The sequence below is a fragment of the Alligator mississippiensis genome, chromosome 1, assembly GCF_030867095.1.
Source record: "Alligator mississippiensis isolate rAllMis1 chromosome 1, rAllMis1, whole genome shotgun sequence".
NCBI classification, from domain to species: Eukaryota; Metazoa; Chordata; order Crocodylia; family Alligatoridae; genus Alligator; species Alligator mississippiensis.
In genome coordinates this window covers 51,538,001-51,559,097 of record NC_081824.1, presented here as the reverse complement: position 1 = coordinate 51,559,097, position 21,097 = coordinate 51,538,001, and the positions used below count along the sequence as shown (strand labels likewise).

Genomic DNA, 21,097 nt, shown 5'->3' with positions numbered 1-21,097 from the left:
TTTTCTTTTGGAGCTGTGGGAGCTGCTCTCCACCATATTGCCTGGCTGCCATTACTTGTGTACACATGCACATGGTGCCTGCTGCATCCTGCTCCCCAGACTCAAGCAGCCCTTTGCAGGCTAAAACCCATGGTTTCCAAAGTTTCTCCTTTAAAGGAGAAAATTTTTTATTTTGCCACATTTTAACCCTGGATCCCTGCTCATTATTTTTGACAACTTGTAGAATTCCTTTTTATTGCCCTTCTTATGTCCCTGGCCAGTTGCATCTCAAATTGTGCCTGGCCTTCCTAACTTTTCCCTCCCATTCCCATGTGGCACTCTTTTATTTTTCCCAAGTTCTATGACCAAAGTTCCCACTTTCTACAGGATTCTGGTTACCTGTTACATTTCCTGTTTTTCTGTCACATCAGGATAACTCGCTCCTGCACCTTTAAGAGGACCCCCTTAAAATACAGGCAGCATTCCGGGACTCCTTTTCTCTATGTGGCCCCTCTGTGAGCTGCCGCTCTGGGTCGCACGTGCTGTGCTCTCGGCCCTGCTGCCCTCCCCCAGGCCCTCCGAAACGCAGCATGTATGACCTGGAGCAGCAGCGCACAAAGGGGCCACAGAGGGAAGCTGCCTGCTGCTGCTAGCTCCATGCTGCCTGGGTCACCCTTCCCCTGTGTGCATGGGAGCAGCGTGGGCAGCACGCAGGGTTGTGCCCCTTGCTGCTGCCCCCACCTGCAGGGGAAGTGTGGCCAGGGTAGTGGGGAGCTCACAGCAGCAGGCAGCTCTCATGTGCCCACTGCTGTGCCCTCCCACGCTGGGCTTCACATGCTGCTTTGCAGAAGCAGCAGCAAGGGTAGCTCAGCAGGAAGCATTGCCAACATCAAATTTGCCATAAATGCCTGTTCTCTCATTTGTATTTTGGTAGAGCCAAAAGGTTTAATCCAAAGAGGAACCCATTACAAATTGTGTCCATTGATATTATTTATAAAAAATAAAATTAAATTAAAAAAAAAAAATTACACTGCTGCACTGCATCAAGGGTGGTGTTATTGTACAGTGTTTGCATGTTTTAGCTTTACTTAAATTAGTTTGACATGTTGATTTTAGGCAATAAAAGCCATTTTAGAAGGGTCCATTTAGATTTCTGTAGATAATCAGCATCTGTTGCTAATCAAACTGAAATGATTGGCAAATTAAACCCTTTAATTAGTATTTTGCATAATCTGCACAAATTGTTGTTCATTATGTTTATGAAGGTAAGAAGGGATACCCATGCTACTTAAGTAATAAATGTGATGGAAGAATACCTATCTAACCCCATAATTTTATGCAAAGAATCACCAAAGACCATGTGTGCAGAAAGAAACATGCAATGCTAGAACTACTGCAACAAAATGCTGCAGTTTATTATATAGCCATTATAGTTTCATAGTAGTTAGGAGCTGAAAGGGACCTTACAGATAATCAGGTCCAGCCCCCCTGCACATGGGTGGGAAAGACTTCTGGGTTCAAATGATCCCAGCAAGATGGGTGTCAAGACACTTTTTGAAGATCACCAGGGTGGATGACTGTACCACCTCAGGGGGGGGGAAGCCTCTTCCAAACCCTTGGCACTCAGCTTGTAAAAAAGTTTTTCCTTATGTCTAGCCTGAAGCGATCTTCAAATCAGCTTGTACCCATTGTTTCTTGTCGTCTCCTGGGGGGCCTTGGTGAATAGCTGCTCCCCCAAACCCTGATGTATGCCCCCGATATACTTATAGGCTGTAACCAAGTCCCCCCTGAGTCTTCTCTTCTCCAGGCTGAACAATCCCAAGTCCCTCGGCCTCTCCTCATATGTCTTGTCTCCAGGCCTCTAATCATGCATGCGGTCTTCCTCTGGACTCTCTCAAGCTTCTCCATGTCCTTCTTTTAGTGCGGTGTCCAGAACTGGACACAGCACTCCAGTTGTAGTCTCACCAAGATCAAGTAAAACAGGAGAATGACATTTTTTGCCTTGCTCGAGATGCCTCGGTGGATGAATACCAGTGCTTGGTTATCAATAGGAATAGCATGCCAATTCAGAAAGAAAGCACAAATCTTCCCAGCTATCCTCCTGTAGCACAGAGCTAAAGCTCAAGTAGGGTTGGGCAAGTTTTCTTCAACTTTCAGTCTATTTGACTGTTTCTGAATCAGTTCACAACCAAGACTTCAGTGGTGTCCTCTGCCAATATACTACTGTCCAGTAGTTAGAACACTAATCTGAGAGCTGGAGATACAAGTTCATCAAGACTTTCTATATGGCACATGACAGTGCTATGACTACATTAGCATTAGTTCTGGAAGAGGAAACAGTATACCTCTCTAGGGCTAACACTTGTAAAATGGCTTCAATGGCAAATCTGAAGCTATGAACAAAACTACTTAACAGGAGAAGGGGAACCACAGTCATTAAGAGGTGCCTGTACCTTAAGGTGCTCCTTCAGTGATACAAGTTAGCAAAACCACTGTGAAATTATGCCTGAATGAAACAGAGTTAAGAGTGAATACAAGTACAGCCCGAGCGTGCGTGCGTCTCTCTCTCTCTCTCGCTCATATATGCAGGCAGGTGCACTGCCTCTGTTGTACCGCTTCCTTAATGATTCCAATGTGACTCTTGAAGCCAGTGGTACGTGGGCCAGTCACACCTGCTCACAGCAGCGTTTATTTCCACGTGGCTACTGCCACCACCGCCATAGGGTGAAACTGCCTCACACTTCTCCATTTTCAGGAAGCATCTCCAAGTCAGAGGAGAGATCCAGCACAAGTGGTGCAGCTGCCCACTTTAATGTGGGCAGGGATGGTTCTTTCAGTTCAGGCTCCAATAATAAGATTTAATTACTAATTAAATTATAATGTTTATATTATTATATTCCTAATGCATTCATATTCATTTTTAAATGCATTAACTGAAGGTACACTTTCTTTGTTAATGGATTTAATGAGATTGGCCCAGGACAAGGCTAACCTATGACAGGGTATTCTGGGTGGGGGGAGAGGGGAGGGGAGGAGGGCGGGGAGTTAAGTTGATGACCTCAAGGGGTGGGCTTCGACCTGGTGGACCAGGCAGTGGAGAAGTGACAGACTATCTATCTGTAAACTTGACAGAAAGAAGCTAAGGCAAAGAGGACAGCCCAACCCAAGACTGATGGCCTTAAGCCAGTACATACTGTTGCAGCGGATGTCTGTGGCCCTGGAAAGTGGACCCAGAGCTAATCAGGTGCAGCTAGAGTAAACTTAGGTGGGGCCACCATGATCAACCCGTCAAAGGCCTATCACCCAAAACCCCTTTTGCCTCCAAGAGGCAGCTGCCCTGTCGAATAAAAACATCAGGACATGGCAGGTGAGATAACAGGGCAGGACCCTGACGGGGCAAAGAGGCAGTACCATGGGATCCAGGTGATGTCAGAACTCACTGTTACACATATACAGTTGAAATGTTTTGTTTCACTTTATTATTCATGTTTCAGAAGCCAGAGTTAGTTTAAGGAGAAGTTGATTACTCCCTTTGAAATGAAGTACTCTGCAAAGTGAATACAACCTATTTTAATATATTAGTGTGATAATGTTGTATTTTACTGTTCCATTGTTTGTTTAACAGAACGTGTTTAAAAAAAAATATCCTCCTTTTATGGCTCTTTTTGTTTATAGCGCATTTCTTTTTATGCTTCCAATTAAATCTATGATGGCATGCATTCTTTCAAATTTGCCATAAATGCCTGTTCTCTCATTTGGTTTCAAGCATATCTCAGCAAATCTGGTGCTATTTCTGAAGTAAAAAGTAACAGATTCTGATCTTTGCTCTAGGCTACCAGACAAGCACAATGTTTTAGCAGAGCAAATTACAAAATTCCAAGCAGCAGAAAAAGAAATTAAATGCTGCTGTGATAAATGCAAGCTGAAGCTATGGTTATGATTAAATGCAACTTTCTACCTTAAGTTTCCACCAACTAAAATAATACCTTGGCACCATAAGTGGATGAAGCAGAAATTTTTGCTTGACACATCTACAATGTGAAGTTACAAGACTGCAATTAGAATACATTACACACCTGGAATCAAAATGGATAAAGGGTTTAATAGGAACATGATCCTTTAGTAATTAGGTAAGTTAAAAAATCCAGTATCACCTCACTTCTAACTCTTTAGCAAAACCTAGTTACTCTTCCATTACTCTGACTTTGGTTTTAGAAATTTCATAAGGGTATTCTTTCCAAAGACAGACATAATATACTTACATACTTGCAGTGCTAAATTACAAATATTTATATAAACCACCCCAATGCATAGATAAGTCTTCAAGAATATGCAGAAATGTGTTCTCTCATAAATTCTTTGATCACAGAACTAGAAATTAAAGAACTGTCTCATTTGTGTAACTTAAACCTTCTAAAGTTTTTCTTTTAAACTGAAACAAAGTTATCGGGGGGGGAGGAGGGGGGAAGTGAACCCCGCCAATGCATTTTATTCTTTCCTTCTACTCTGCGTAACATGCCAGCTGCTGGCAGTTGCTCTACAGAACATTAGCTCCTCCAGCTGACTATTCCAGGCACCTGTTATTCTTCCCCTAAGAGAATACAAAATCCTGTAATAAAATAATCAATATCAACAGCAAAACAAGGTTTTAACAATCTAAATGATTTTTCTACCAAAAAAAATAGTTGCCTCTAAATAAAAATGTATATGAATTTGACTGAAGTTAGGAAAGACATAATAATGAATAACTTGTGTTAGCCTGAAACCTTACTTTATAACCAGATCCTGAGCTAAAAGAAAGGTGAACAACAAGACAAGACAATCCATGGGCAGGGGACAGGGGAAGAGGGAGAAACGAATTAATTTTGTTTCTGGGGACATCCACAGAGAAAAGAAACCATGCCTGTCTTAACAAACTCACAATCTAGATCAGCAATTCTAAACACAAATCAGCACAAGGTCCTTTTAAGGGTACCATAGATGTTACACAATATTAGCACTACTAGATTTGCAAACACCTACACAATTCACAAGATAAACCCAAAGATTTCAAAAAGAAGTCCATAGCATCAAAAATATTCTGTCCTGTTGGGGTCTTTCTGAGTTCTTGCAAAAGAATTGCTATTATTTTTCTATAGTTAAAACTGAACAAAAGCTAAGAACTAAGAGCTGGCATTTTCCAAGGAGTGCCTTGAATCTAAAGAAGTTGAGAACCACTGACCCCAGAACAGGAAACAACATATAAGATCAATGATCAAAGTGCTGACTAACAATAGCATGATAGTATAAATTTGAATTAGAACAAGCTTTGTCCTCCCCCATCACTGGAAATTACTTGTTCCCAGTTACACCTTCAAATCAGCTAATTTCCCATAGGCACTACAGTAGAAAATAGTCTGGGCTCAATTAGCAAGCTCAGAAAAGGCGTTGTTTGGGATAAAGATGTACAAGGTTAACCCAAAGACTAATTGCATCTTGTGAAAGTTACTGAACAATTCAGAGATGGAATATAAGGAAGAGGTTAATATCAGGCCAAATTTTGAAAAATAAAAAAATACACTAAAACTTATAAGGTGGGTGAACGGGAAGAAACTACTGGAGGGATTTTCAAAAGTGGGCTTCATGGCCAGAACAAAATAACAGAAAAAAATAGGGCTAGTAGTTCAAGGCAGCATTATCTCTGTCTAAACCATCCCAGTCTAAACCTGTTCTTAAAATCCTTCCAAAGATGGAGATTCTAAACCTGTCTAGATAAGCCATTCTGATGCTTAATCACCGTCATAGTAAGCAAGTTCTCTCCGATAGCCCACCTAAATTTCTCTTGTTGCAATTTAAGACTGTTGCTCCTTGCCCTGTTCATTGCAGCAACAGAGAATAGCCTATCATTATCTTTTTTATAGGCACTCATCAGGAATTCTAAAACTAATCAAATCTCTCCTTCAGTCCACTCTTCTCCAAACTAGTAGTTTCAGATCATCCACCATTTTCTCATAAATCATATTTCTTAGAGTTCTAATCATTTTTGCTGTTCTTCACTGGACTCTTTTCAATTTATCCACATCTGGAAGTGTGGTGTCCAAACTCAACATAGTAGCCAGAGAGAGGCCTCAGTGGTGCTGAAGAGAGTGGAAAGATCAACTCCTTTGACTTGCAGGCAACACTCATTTAAAAAAAAAAAAAAAAACAACAAAAAACCCAATAATGGTATTTGCCTTTTTTGCAACAAAAGCACACTGGTGGTTCATATACAACTTACGGAACTCTATAACGCCCTCAAATTCTTTTCTGCAGTACTGCAGCCTAGTCAGTCATTCCCCAATCTGTGCATGTGATCAAGTGCAGGACTTTACACTTTTCCTTAAATGATAAACTGGAGAAGTGGTCCAAAATGAATCAAAGTCATTCTAAATACTAACCTTAGCCTGCAATGCCTCTGCAATTCTACCTAGCTTGATGTCATGTGCACAGTTTGCTAACCATGCAGTCAATCCTATCTGCCAAATCTTTAATAAAAGACCAATCTGAGAAAGATCACTGGGGGAGCATTTCCAATTGATTCAATGATGACCACTCCCTAAGCACAGTGATCTAACTGCTTATGTATCCACTCTTTAGTAATTTCATCTAGAATGTTTCTTTAGCTTTCTAATAAGATTCCTATGCATCTCCTGGGCTTTCCAGCTGTTGCTCTTCACATATTCCAGGCATTGCTACTTCTAAATCAGGGTTATCCAACTTCTCAGTGGCCAGTGGTGGCACCAAAAGGGCATGCCCACACAGGCTGCACTAGTGAGAGTCAAGGACCCCCCACCCTGGGACTACATAGCATGTTCAAGCAGCCCCGCTCCTCCCCCCACCCCACACATGGTGGGAGCTCCTGCCTGCCGCTCCCACCGCGCATACATGGAAGCAGCTCCCTCCCACGTCCCCTTCCCCACACCGCACATACATGGAGGCAGCTCCTACTCCCCTCAATTCACCAGCCTTAGGCTTCCAAGTACCATATCACCCCTGGGACAGGATCACAAAACAGAAGCCAGAAGGGAAGCCCAAAGCCCCAAACTGCTACTGCAGCCAAAACAAGAGGAGAAACAGTGGCCAGGTGAGAGCCTGGAGACTGCAGCTTAACTCCCTGTGGGCTTCATGCAGCCCAATGGCAACCACTTAAGCAGCTCTGTCCTAAATCATCCTCACCCAATGCCTGTCCAGTCTCTTCTTAAAAACCTACAATGGAGAGTCCACAACTACCCTAGGCAGTCTACTACCCTGCCTCAGTGTTCTAACAGTAAGGAAGTTTTTCCCAATATCTAATCTAAATTATGTCATACCCTCTGAAACAAGGGAGAACAATTGTTCTCCCTATTTATTGCAGCCTTCCATGTATTTGAAGATCACTAGTTTGTCTCCCCCTTAGTCGCTTTCTCTCCAAGCTAAACAAGCCTAGTTCTCACAACTCTTCTTCATACAGCTTGTGCTAACCGATTCATTCAAATTAGTCAAAAGCTCCTAACCCTCTCTAGTCATCATGACCTGCAGCCTTTCTTTCTTTTTGTGTAATTTTTGCTAGCCATCCAGTTGCAGCTTATTTTTTTTGTGACAGCAGAAGCAAAATAGCTGTTGAACAGCCCACCTTTGAGTCTTCTGTTATTAGCTCACCCAGGCTATTTAAACCTATATCTTGGCCACAGTTTAAAGATATAAATAAAGAAGAATCCTGAATTGCAGAGCTGAATATTGTATTATTAACAGTGACAGAGTAAACAAGACCATGTTAAATGTAAGCTAATGAAAATGACATCCAAGATGGAAAGTCATCAAAATAGATTGGAATACAGAATTAAAAATGAAAAAAAAAGAAAATTAAAGAGGGGACAGGAAGATCTGCAAGTCACCAGATTACAGATGACAACTGAAGTAGGCTGTACATTTATGCTTTTTGTTTGAGAAAGCATTAAGAAAGAGAGAAAATTCTTTTTGTTCAAGAAAGCATTAAGAAAAAAAAGGTACTTCACAGGAAGTGGAAAAATGAAAGGCGGCCCCCTAAAAAAAACAAAACAAAAAACAAAAAAAACTTTGAAAGCCTAAAGAGAATAATGTAAAAGAAATATGATAAAATGATTTAAAAGCCATAAAGACAGGGAGAAAAAGAAAAGGCCTTGAGATTAAATCTACAACCAGATGATTAGACAATTTGACAAGAACAGCTCCAGTGGAATGCTTAAGGCAATTAAAAGGGTTCCAAGATGCAAACAGAGTAGTAGAAGCAAGCAATGACTGATTAATTTAGTGACAAACAAGAAAAGATAAAGCAGTTGCACTAAAACATGAGGTCATCATACATATGTTGTCTGTCTCTGTCCTTTTCAGTGAAGGGTAAGAACACCAAAATAAATACAAGACTGCAAAAATCAGTGGGGCAGACAGGAGTCTTCAAAGCAGGAAGAGAGATAAAAATCACCTCTTATTTTATTTTTTTAGTTTTCTTTTAAAAAGTTGAATTACTGCAAAAAGAAGAGGATTTTAAAAGAAAGAGTAGTTGCAAATAAGCAGAGTGAAGAGATAAGCATCAATAAATGAGAAAAATATTCCTGGCCAAAAGCAGTATCACAGCGCTTAAGAACAAAATGGTGCACATGCTGGGGACAGAAGCAAGAACATGAGCTGTTAATGAATCTTTTGGGGAGTTATAGAAATTGAAGACACTAAAGATGAAAAGTAGAGACAGATGAAAGGAAGAGCCAGATATCTAATAATATCAAATAAAGGTTTGCTCAGATTTCACTATACAAGGGATATATGTAAAAGGAAAATTTCCTCTGTGGATAAGCAAATAACAATGAATTTTTGTTGTAAAAGAACCAAAAATGTCATTTCAAATGCTAATAACTACTTGTATGCAAGCTGTTTCAAGCTCCAATTCAGCATATTTCTTACAAAACCATTGCTGAGAAAGCTAAAAGTATTAATGTAACTAAATCAAAGAATCAAACAGCAATTAGCAATTGCTAATTACAAAACAATAAAGTCTGTACAGTGAACTTTTACATGAAAAAAGAGAGAGAAAGGAAGATATACTCTGACCGCATTAAGACAATCAGATTCTTAGAGAAGCTAATTTCATTTCTTATCTGTTTTACAGGATACTCAGAAGCCCCAAACAAGATTAAGTAGTTAGTTCAATTATGCATGCATACGTAGCATCAAAGAACATGCAATCCAAGGAAAGCAATACATGGAGTTGGGGGAAAGATTTAAATGTACATGGAATTGTTATGCTCTCATACTTATTATTGCCCCAATTAATGAATGCCTCACGAGTCAAGTTCCAGAAGCACTGACCTGGGATGGGAATGATCAGTAACCATGCATTATGGATAGGGCCCTACCAAATTCACAGCAGAAGCGGGCTGTGCTGCAGCTCCTTTCATCTTGCAGTTACCATATTCCCACCCACCTTTGATTGGTGGAAGGGTCCCACTCACAGCTTGCTCCTGTTCAGCGGGAAAGCAAAAACAGCAGTTTTAAATATGACACTGTTTTTGCCTCCCCATTGGTCAGCAGCAAGCAGCAGGCCCCCCTCAGCCATCAGCAGCAGGGAGGCAAAAATAGCGCAGGGAGGCAAAAATTTACAATACGTCAAAGCAGACCCAATTAATCAAGTCTGCTGAAAAATGCTAATTAGCATGCTCTAGCAGCCTCAGCATCTCATGTATTCAGCATCCCCACGCCGCAAAATGGCAACAAAGGCACTTTAACTAAAGCTCATTGAACAAACTTTAGTTAAAAACTGCCCCCATCACCATTTTGGAATGCAGGATGCTGAATACACATGACGCAGCAGCTACTTTAATTGGAGCAGTTCCCGAGATGCCTCTAGGGCATTTTTATACCTGTGTGCAATGCAGTGCCAAGCACTTTTGAAAGACCCTGGCGCTGCATCGTGTGCATTTGTATAAACGGCAAAATGTGCACCAGTTCTGAGAAAATGGTGGCAGCATATCAACACAAAGGTGTTTTAGTTCAAAAGTGCACCACTGCCATTTTCCAAACACTGATGTGCCACCGTTTATACAAATGTGCATGACACAGCGCCGGGCATGTCAGCTTCCATGCAGAGCAGACTCGATTAATCAAAGGTACGTTGCAGCATGATAAAGGTACGTGTATAAATGCCCCTAGTGGCCTGCAGAGATCTAGATAACCATGTGGTAGTTTGCCCTTGTTTCTGAAGACTAAAAAAAGATGCATTAAATGATTTCCCTGTTGGAAAAAAATTAGCCGATGTCAGTACTATGACAGTGAAAGGAGGCAGTCTATGAAACGCTATACAAGTTTCAGAATCCTTGCCTGCCATAAAAACACTATAATAAGCAAAACAAAGCTCAGGAATACTGCTGCACAGTATCATCTTTAATAAGTATCCAACACGAAAGATTAACCAAAAAAATTCTACTCCCAGGTTACAGTAGCTATACTTTATACACAACAGCTGCAATAACAAGATAGTGCAACAGTCACTGTCTTGCCTTCATAAGTGAATTCATACTTTCTGCTACCCCAAAAGATAGATTTTTAGAAACAGCACTAGCAAGATCCCTATGGCCTTAACAACAACATAATATGCTAGAGTGACCAGCTCCTACTTCAGGACAGAAGTACCTCAACAGTCAAAAGAGAACAGAACATGTCATTTATCTGTAAAATAGTATGCTGTTTTATACAACTGCCTCACACAGTATGACACTTGTTTTGAGACAAACATTTCCCTCAGATGTAAAAATACAAATCTTAATTTGAAAATACTAAATTGTTAATCACACAAAGCAAAAAAAATGAATATTCACCATTTCCCATTTAAATATCTTTAAATCTATTTTAGTTTCTTTTTCTGCCAGAAACTGTCAGGCACCATCATCAGCTGTAATTGCTCATTTCTAGTAAAATTTAATGCTTTAATCTCCTAAATTAAATGCAAATCTCACAACTGCACACCTGTGTTTGCATATTCCCTTTGATGGGCCCTGTCACCATAAATGTCAGTATTTACTTCTCTTAAGTGTTGCTTCAGGACTAGCTGTGCTCCTCTTGTAGCTGACTTTGCATGTAAATTCTGTAACATATTTTTGAGAGTTGAAAATTACAAAGCCCATTTGAAACGTTTAATTATTTATATACATTCTATTAGCATTAACCTTTGGAAAAAAGAAAAGCTTCTCAGGGACAAAATACAAGATAGACACCACAGTATGATAGGAGGAAAAGGGAAAAAAAATGCACTGAATGCTTCTGGAATGGAAAGCATTTAAAATTGAGATTTTCCTCAATTACCATTTTAGATAAAGTATCCAATAGATTAAAATAATTTTAAAGGTTTATTTCCCCCCGTTAAATAAGAATTTGCTTTCTATTTTACATACAAGTATTTCTTGTTCGCTAACATATAAAGCCAGGATTGTACAACAGGTACCCCTTCCCAATCTACCAACGCCATCCCATTAAACCTGGATTAAACTACCAGAAAAGATGGTCTTTGTTGTCAGAAGAAAAATGTATCAAGCAAAGTTACTCTGACAGCAAAAACATAAATGTAACCAAATAAACTCTCAACTACAACAGAGGCATTGTTCAGGATACATGCTTGAGTCTGGAGGCAGCAACTTGTAGAATCATCTATAATGATCTGTTGGGGGGGGATAAGGGGGTGGAAGAGAACAAATAACTAAATAAATGAGATTGACCCATTTTCCTTCAAAATGAAATTTTGTGCCAGCCAGTTAACTTTTCATGCATCACTTCCCCAAAGATTTAAAAACCAAACTTAAAAACAAAATTTCAAAATGTATTTTTACATTATATTTTGAGAGGAGAAAGTATCTGTAAAGTATTACTTGGAGTCACTTTCCATTTTTCTGTCACATCAAGATAGCTTGCACCTATGCCTTTAATACAGCCTCCTTATAGTACAGACAGCTGTCCTGGATTCCTTTTCCCTTCATAGCGGTCTCCTAGAGAATCCTGCCCACCTGTTCCCCGAGTTCGTTAGTCTTCTTTTCTGAAGTCCAGTGTCCCTATCCTGCTGCTCTCCTTTCCTCCCCTTATGATCTTCAACTATAATTTCATGGTCCCCTATCATCTTCTACCTTCACTTTCTGAACCATTTCCTCCCTTTTGTGAGCAATAAGTCAAGAAAAGCTTCCCTGCCTAGTTGGCCTCTTTACCATTTGTATCCATCCCTTACACCAGTGGTTCTCAACCTCTGGTACCTTTCATCCCCCATGCCGATCGACGTAGCGAAAGCAAAACTGGAAGTCCCACTATGGCACTTCCGGTTTCGCTGCCACAAACAGAGTCCCACTTTTTCCACCGCAGTGTGGGGCCTCCCTCCCTGTCCCCCAGATACTGACACTGGGGAGTGAAAGCCCCAGCGCACCAGACACAGTGGGAGGCACGGCAGCCAGAACTTCTGGCCCAAGCAGGCAAAGACCAAAGTGCAGCACTTGCATACCCCCTGCCCATGTCTCACATACCCCCAGGGGTATGCATACCACAGGTTGAGAAACACTGCCTTATACACTACAGGAACTTCCGGGACTGCTTTTGTACTGCTGTGTTTCCTTTCAAGCAGATAACATGATAATTAGAGTACCCCATGAAAACCAAGTCCTGCAATCTGTAAGTTTTTTAAAGGTTGCAATGATACTTATTGCATTCCTGACAATTCAGTTCTTTTTAATTAGATGGACTCAGAGAAGCTAAGGACACTAAGGTTTCAGAACACCATTTTAAAGCAATAAAGCACCTTTTTTTTTTAAGCAAATTTTTGCTTTCTATATACATATGGCATACCATTACAGAAGGGATGCAAGAGATACAGCTCACAAGTCTGATCTAGCCTGCAGAGCCCTCTTAATCAGTCCTGGGCCTGGGTCTCACAGTTTACTCACATGCCCTGTGCCAAACTAGACCCACATGATACCCATTCCAGCTGCTCCAGGATGCATACTGCACGTAGCTCGGGACCATGTTGCATGAGCTGCCCATTCCAGCCAGTCCAGGATCTGCACTGGAAATAACACACACCCCCACCACCCCAGGACTTCACTGCACTGCACTGCACGTTGCACCCACTCCATCTAGTCCAGGATCTGTGCTGCGTAAAGTTCCCTGACAAATGCCACATGCAGCACACTTTCCATACTAGCCAGAATAGGTGCCACCATCCTGGACCAGTGGGGGCAGACACCATATGCAGCATGTGTCCTGGCCCAGCCAGAGCATGGAACACATCCCAGACGAGCAGGAATGGGCACCACGTGCAGTGCAGGTCCTGGAGCACGTGCTTCAGCTTGCTAGGGGCACAGTGGGGCTATGGGCCCACACCACACTGGCAAGATCAGTTTGACACCCCTGCATTAAAGTAATCAAGATGGTATCCCTATACAAGAAGAGTAAACATACGATTCATGATTCGCTGAGTGCTACTTTATCATCTTGCTGCTACTTACAGTGGCCCCATGAGGTTAATGAGGTTAATTAAATAACTTGTAGCTCAAAACTACTTAATCAATTCTCCTTATTCTTGGCTGAAGAACCAATTAGGTGATGTTATATAATGAAATCCACTAAACAGGATAAAGCTGAAACAAACCATTTTGTCAATAAAGCCACAGGAATCCACAAGGCTAAAACTATACACTTCTACCAGCTAAACAAAGCAAAACCAAAAATATTAAAAAAAAAAACCAGCTTCTCAGAAAGAAGTTTTTTTCACACTCCACCACAGTAGAACTGCAGCCAAGATCATTGATATAGCAGTATTATGCAATTTTTTAATATTAAATTAATCCTGACATGCATCCTTATTTGCCCAGTTTGCTCAACCCAGAAGTCCACCTAGAAGGGAAGAAGCTTACCACGAACTCATCAAGAATGAGGTTCTGACTACAGGCATGCAAATTTTCCCTAATGAGGAAGAATTAGGTGCGATAGATCAAAGAAACAGACACTTAACTTCTGCTCATAGTTATTTTACTGAAAAAAAAATACAGAAATGCAGTTTAGATGCATATTTATGCATCTTCAATATTAGTTTCAAGCACCCCAAATTGTAAGATACTCTGAATCCAGAACTTTGACAGCTTGTGTTGTAATTCTGAAATAAGGCTTTACACATAAGATTATATAAAGTACCTTCCTCCACATTATACAAGTTCACAGAAGTTAATAAAAAAAATAGTTAAAAACAATTAAAGCTTACTAGAAAATTCATTTCTGTGTTATCAACACCAGTTTCAGAACTTACATTCCTTTTCCTTAGGATGATTACTTAAAAAGCCAAAACACCACACAAATGCCATGTTCCCACAAGGAAAACTTTTGTATAATTTTTGTTTTATGCAATATGCACAAATGCTCCAAGTATCTCCAACCATTTGGGTTGGTCTAATAAAAGATATCAAATTCACCCAAGGAACCTTGTCTGCCCAAGTAAAACATGTCACTTTAGAGTGGATTTATTTTTCCCCTCAAATACATAACATCTCAAACAAAACAACATTAAATTAACGTAGGTTAGGCTCCAAGTGGCATTATAAAGAAAGAGAGAGAGCACCTGGCTCCATAACAGCCTGCCCAGCATTGAGCCAACAGGGAGGTTTGCAAACAGCCCTGTCCTGGAACAGGGCTGCCACCAGCAAAGGTAAGGGATAGCAGAGCACAGTGGGTTGGTGGAGGGAGCATGCCACACATTTAAATTTAAAACAGTATAAGCACCAGCCACAAAGATGTTCCATAGTGAACAAATGACATTTTTGTGGCTGGTTGCCATTTTATCCTGTGGGGTAAAATTGCCTGTGTGTGATTAACATATTATTAATGCACTTAATATGATATATTCTAGAGGCCTCACAGCACATCTTATATTAGGATCATGTGTGCAAATGACAGTAAGCATCTCATAGCTTGCTGGCAATCGCTTTCTATCCCCTGGGCAGAAGGACGTGGGGGTGGGGGGAAGGAATCAAAAGAATACAAATCTAGTTTCTCTTTAAACATCTTCAGTTTGATACTACATTTTAATGTATATTTATAACAATCAGTAAGGTAAGTCTAATATGAGCATCTACATTTCACTGCACTTAGTATACACAGTTCTATATGGAAACCGTAGCCACCTTTCCAGAGCCATAACTACTGTAAAATTGTAACTCTTATTTCAAGCTTCCATAAGACTTTTGTGTATGTTGTTCTCTCATGAATAGAAACGCATTTTTTTATAAATGAAGCAAAATGTTCAAAATGCCATTTTACTTGGAATTAATCAAACACAAAATAATGCTGCATAAGCTGCTATAATTTTTGTTGCACATATTTCCCACTCTCAAGTTTTGAAAGAATTTTTTTCCTCTGTACAAGTGTTCATAACTTCTACTGTGTAAACATTTCAATATACCTCAAAGAAAAGTTTCCTGAACCTATAAAATGAAAAACAACCAAAACTCCTCAAAGTACCATACTTACAGGTTCATATAACAAGTTAACATATTCCAGGAATTGTTGAACCAAAGAATCAGAGAGCTCATTGAACCGGTATCGGAAGAGGTCCATTTCTTGTTGAATGAACCAGCGTCTGAGATCCTCACTGTGGTGGTAGTCAAAAGAAAAAAAAAAAATCATTCATTATTTCTTGCACACTTAAAACAATATTTAAGGCTGAATGTGATCAGAAGTCTTAGCATGGTGCTCCTAGTGTAAGATGCACTTAATTTCACTTACAAGAAAGAATAATGCTCTACATGTGCCAAGATTATTCTCCCTCAAAAGACAAAAGAGATGTTTTTGGGGGGAGGGGGGCTTTGGGGGGGGGGTAGATAAAAAGGATTATTTAATGCTATATTATGGATATTTATACTTAGAAAAAGAAAATTCCTCTGCTTCACTATTCAAAAGACTGAATTCAGCATTTTATCTGATACAACAGCTCTTCAGAAAAGTAGATTTCATAGGTAATTTACTGGAGAAAAAATATTAATTTTGGAAAAACAGTTTTCAAGACTTCTAAAATAAATTCTCACATTTGATTTGGTTCCAGGGGGACAACAGTCTCCACAGACTCTATAAACTACATGTGCTTAGTTTTTCAGACATCAGTTTCCACCCTTCCCTTTCCTCCAGGTCCTCCTTGCCCACCCCCTACTTACCTGGACAGAGTCCAGGTCCAGCTCCCTGTGGTGTTGAGCAGGGATTGCCCGAATCGCCAAAGCTCTCTGAATCTTTTCCCAATCAATTCAGAGCTTCGAATCAATTCAGACCTCCTTACTGGTCTCCAGATTCGATTCGGATTTAGAGATTCGACCACCGAATCTCCTCTAAATCGAATCAGCACCTGAAGCTTCGCACAGCCCTATTAAGTATCATCTGCAACAGTTCAACACTGAATTACCGAAGAGTCTCTGCTAGGTCTTTCAGGAGCAAAGTTCTGCTTTGCCCTAGACAAGCACAGTTGTTATGGCAATGCACATACCAAATTATTTTATTTGCAGACAAGGCTTTAGGTCTAATTTTCAAAGTCATTAAAGGTTATTGTGCAGAGTTGTCAAGACACAGCAAAACTGAGCACAGGTGTAACATGCTCACAGCAGCCATGGGGGAGGGGCGCAATTACAATATGGAGACCTTGTATAATCTTGATTCAGCTTCCGAAAAACAAGGATTACAGTAACCAAGACTGAAGGTGACAAAATATATGAATTACTGTAGCAGGTCCTCATCCAGGAAAAGACAACATTTTAAGCTTAGATAAGTAACATGATGTATCTTTAGAAAGAATCAGAACAGATTTCTGTCAATTTTGACAAATGGAGGATGTCTCCTGCATAGAAAGTAGAGACAACATGCAGATTAGCCCTTCAAAATGTGTCCCCTCTTTGACCTGTATGATTTTCATCTTGCCCTAGTTGTTCTAGTTGGCTGTTCTTCACTGAAGAGCTCATTTCATGTAGGCATGCTGACATGTTAGTAGAGACAGTAATGCTAAGAGTTGAGAAACAATGCATTATTGGTAGCCAAGTCCATGACTTTATTTTCTCCCAATAGTCTAATGTAGAAGCTGAAAAGAAGAGCGGAAAGTTTGGATCCCTGTGTTATCCTACCAGCAAAGGCCTACTGTAGAGTTGTTACTAATACTAACGTGAATTAGTGTAGAGAAGAACTGGAGTCACTGAAGCATTACACTGTCTGTTCCTCTTGTCTCTTAGCACCTTTTGGTCTCACTACAATCACAGACTGAAAAATTACATGCTGAAGCTTAAGAAACTGGTGGGAAAAAGTCAACCTGTTCAACAGTCTGATTAGAGATCTGTGTCCATGGCCATGAAAGTCATTTTTAATGATGCTAGAAGAATCTCTAGGCTGTGCCTTAGTCTGAATATTAACTATGATTTTCATAATGTTAGCTGATATACAATTGTGGGAACTTGGTAATTTCCTCTGTTATTTTGCCCAGGAATGGGAGGTTTGAAACATGACACTAGTCAAAGTAAGGTCTTCAGGGTTAAATGCTGGCTTCTAAAGGACTGGGCAAATCACTGCCTTGTTTCAGGGCGTTTAGTAAAGCTGCTTTTCAGAAATCTGCAATGACTTCCCTGAGTGATGGGCAGATGGGCATAACTGCTCTTCATTGGCTTAAGCACATAGAACAGGCAAAACTGTTTAACACATTGACTAATTTTTTTACTTCCTTGAGTTTCAGCACATATGAGCAGGTCAGACAGGATGAGGTACCAATGGGCCAGATCATACAATCATCATGGAGTGTAATTTTCTTTCCCAGTTAACTGCATGTGTGTTCAATCAGTCTCATCACCAACAACCTCCATGAACTTTCTATAGCTGTCAATATTTAGGTCTGAGCTATGCACTTGGTTTAATTAGCTAGCTCAGTATACAAGAATAGCTCTCCTATTATTCTACAATGTACAACAAGCAGAAGATCCTTTTGCCTCCTTTAAGTGGCACAATCCTGCAAGTAGTTTCCTGACTGATGTGGAAGTAAGACTGTTTCTTTGTGTTCTGGTGTTATGATAATCTTGGTCAGAGGAAAGTAAGCATCCTGAGATAAACGCATCACAGTAGCAGATAGCATACTAACTCAGCACCATGCCATTGTAGCCGAGTATTTTGCTCTCCAAGGGAGAACTGAAACCACGAGGTTCAGGAATCTTTGGGATAGAAAGCATATGCTTCTTCCTTTGTACCAAAACACTAAAGGGTATTTTGTGCCTACCTAGCTGAATTAGTGATGAAATAAATCCACTTGTAATCCCTACATTAATTTCAGTCTAAAATCTTTTTCATGAGGAAAAAGTTCTTAAAAGTCATCATACCCTGCAGAAAGTATTAGAACAAAAAGCAGCAGCATTTGTTGTGAGCCCATACGCTAAAACTCAGTCCGTTCAAGAAGTACCGATTTATGAAAGCATCTACAGTTTATTAAACAGAGCCACCAATAATGGCATTTTGTAGCCATTAAGTCCAAACCATCATAAACGGTCATATATTAAATATCAGAAACTAATAATTGAATACTTAATCTGCGCTATAATAGTGTCTCGTGCCATGGATCAGAATGCCCATATGCTGAATACTATACAAACGAGGGGTTTCCAATCTAGAATATAATACGAAAGGTGAAAACAAAGACACGAGCACAAACAAAGCAATAGTGGTCGACATGATCAGCAGTGGTCTCAGCACACCAAATACATAACTCTTGCCAAGAGATTTTTCAGCCACCATAGCAAAAAGAAGCTTTCCAAATATTTACAGAGAACTTTTCCATGTGATGGAGCAGCACATATGAAAGTGCAAAGACAGTTATTTAAAATATTTTTTTAACGGAGAATAAAGGCTGGTGTCATTAAAGCAGAGCAAAGCAAAAAGCCAACATTTTGAAAGCATGTGGATGCTAGCAGAGGTATCATCGGGTAGATGGTCTTTTCTTTCAAATTCCTTTCCAGAAACTTTGCATTTGATGCAGTAAAGGAGAGTGACAAAGGAGATCAACAAGCTAGGACATTTATCTTTAAAGCCATGTTTTGAATTGATATAAGCAAGACAAAAGTTCATCTGTCATGGGCAAAGAAAGAAAACCTTGCTGTAATAGAGATACGAAATAAGAGCTTGGATAAGAGTTTTCATTACGCCAATACAGAAAAAAGTTTGTGTCTTACATAGTAACAACCAACCCGATTTAAAAGCAGCCTGGATTTAAGCACCTAGGAGAGTGAATCAGAGTTCACAACCAGGCTGCCGGTCAGGTGAGAAAAGCAGTGATATTATATGATTCATGTAGATTCCAACTATGGACGGTCAAGTCTAGCTACAGACACACCAGAAGATAATAGACCATGCATATTACAACCCAAGAATGAAGCAGAGAAGAGTGATAAATGCATATACACACCTCTGGGTGGCACCGTTTGCCCATAAAACAAAATTAAAAGATCACTATAGAAACATTTTAGCTACCAGCACATTCTTATTGCAGATTACTTGACACTAAGACTACACAGATTTGTGGTCACACCTTTGTGTAAACCCTTTTCAGCAAAATGAACACACAATCATAAAGCAACAGTTATTGATCTGTACCAAATGTTTATACCCTAGAACTATGAACTGGTGTACAGTAATATTTTGCTATACTATTTCACCTCCTGCTCTTATCCAGTGTGTAATGCATAGCATAATTATACCTCAAGATTGGCTATATTTTAATAGTGTATGAAAATACAGTGTATAGTTCAGATTTCAGTGTGGTATCTTTGTCTGCAAAGATACTACAAAGCTTAAGATGTACATCAGTAAAAGAAATAAGCATTTCCAAAACGAAGAAAACAAAGTTTGAGGTGAAAGCTAAGTACCAATCTTTTCTAATGAAACAGTACCCCTACTGTTGTTATAAGACGACCCAGGACAGCTTTTCTGGGTAAGTGCCTCACTTCTCAAGAAGCAAGGTTTTGTTTTGTTTTGTTTTTTAATATCTTTTATTGAACCAAACTGAAAGAAGAGCACAGCATGCCCAAAAGCTTATCTAATCTCTCCCCAAACTCTACAGTTGGTCAATAAAACATATTCCCAAAAAAACAAAATACAGCTTGCCTTTTTATATTTCCTGTACTATCACTAACCCAGGAGTGGGCAATTATTTGGGCCGGAGGACGACTTAGGGAGTTTTGGTAAGGTGTCACAGGCCAGGTCAGCACCCCTCACACTTGTAACAGCTCACCAAAACTCCCTAAGTGGCTCTGCCCCACACGCAGACAAGCAGATAGGATGGGGCTGTAGGTGGGTGGGGAGCAGTATCCGGGGGCAGGGCCAGGGTTGGGATTAAGACTGTGGGGCCAGGTCCTGGGACAGAGTCACAATCCGTTCCCTGCATGCCCCTGCAACAGGCACAGCTCCTCAGGCAGGGGCCTAAAAGGAACAGATCACAGCTCTGCCCCTCCCTGGCCCCACACTGTCATGGCCCAGTGATCCTAGGGTCTTTCTGGAGATCAGCCAGACCCTGCACAGGTAGGGCACCCAGCCAGAATGATGGGATGGGGCTGCAGGAGAGTGGAGAGCAGCATTCAGGAGCGAGATGGATAGGGCCAGGGCTGGAATTATGGGTGGTGATAACATGTGGCCAGTGCCTAGGGCAGAGCCATGATCCATTCCGCACAATCTCCTGCCCATGGAACTAGAGCCTATCGCAGGGATGTGTGGGCAGCAGATCATGGCTCTGCCCTGGGCCCGCCCTCCCAGATGGCACTCCTGCCTCCCTGTGGCACCACCCCTGCCTATGTAGGTCCCAAACCAGTTTCCATGGAGACCCCTCCCACCCACTCTCTCCAGCACTCCCAGAAATGAGTGCAGGGTGGATGGACTGGAGTGCCTGGGCAGCAGAAGCTAGCAGCAGCTGGAAGGGTCCCCAGGAGGCAAGTTTGGCTACCACGCCACCCCAAGCCCACTGCATTCCTGGGGGCAGCAGGACCAGTCACATGAGCCGTAACCCAGGCTGTCCCCTGCACCAAGGCCAGGCGGGGGGTCAAGGGACCCACTGCAAGCCAGACAAAAT

At 40.8% G+C, this 21,097-nt stretch overlaps 1 protein-coding gene across 2 annotated transcripts in view; it reads right to left on the bottom strand.

Annotated features, from left to right (window-relative positions):
- Window positions 1–21,097, bottom strand: part of PRIM2 (DNA primase subunit 2) — a 250,604-nt gene that overhangs the window by 224,250 nt on the left and 5,257 nt on the right. For both annotated transcript variants that reach the window (XM_014594466.3, XM_059730696.1), the window contains exon 4: window positions 15,499–15,619. In XM_014594466.3, the coding sequence (XP_014449952.1) occupies window positions 15,499–15,619 (121 nt within the window). The remainder of the gene's footprint in view (window positions 1–15,498; window positions 15,620–21,097) is intronic.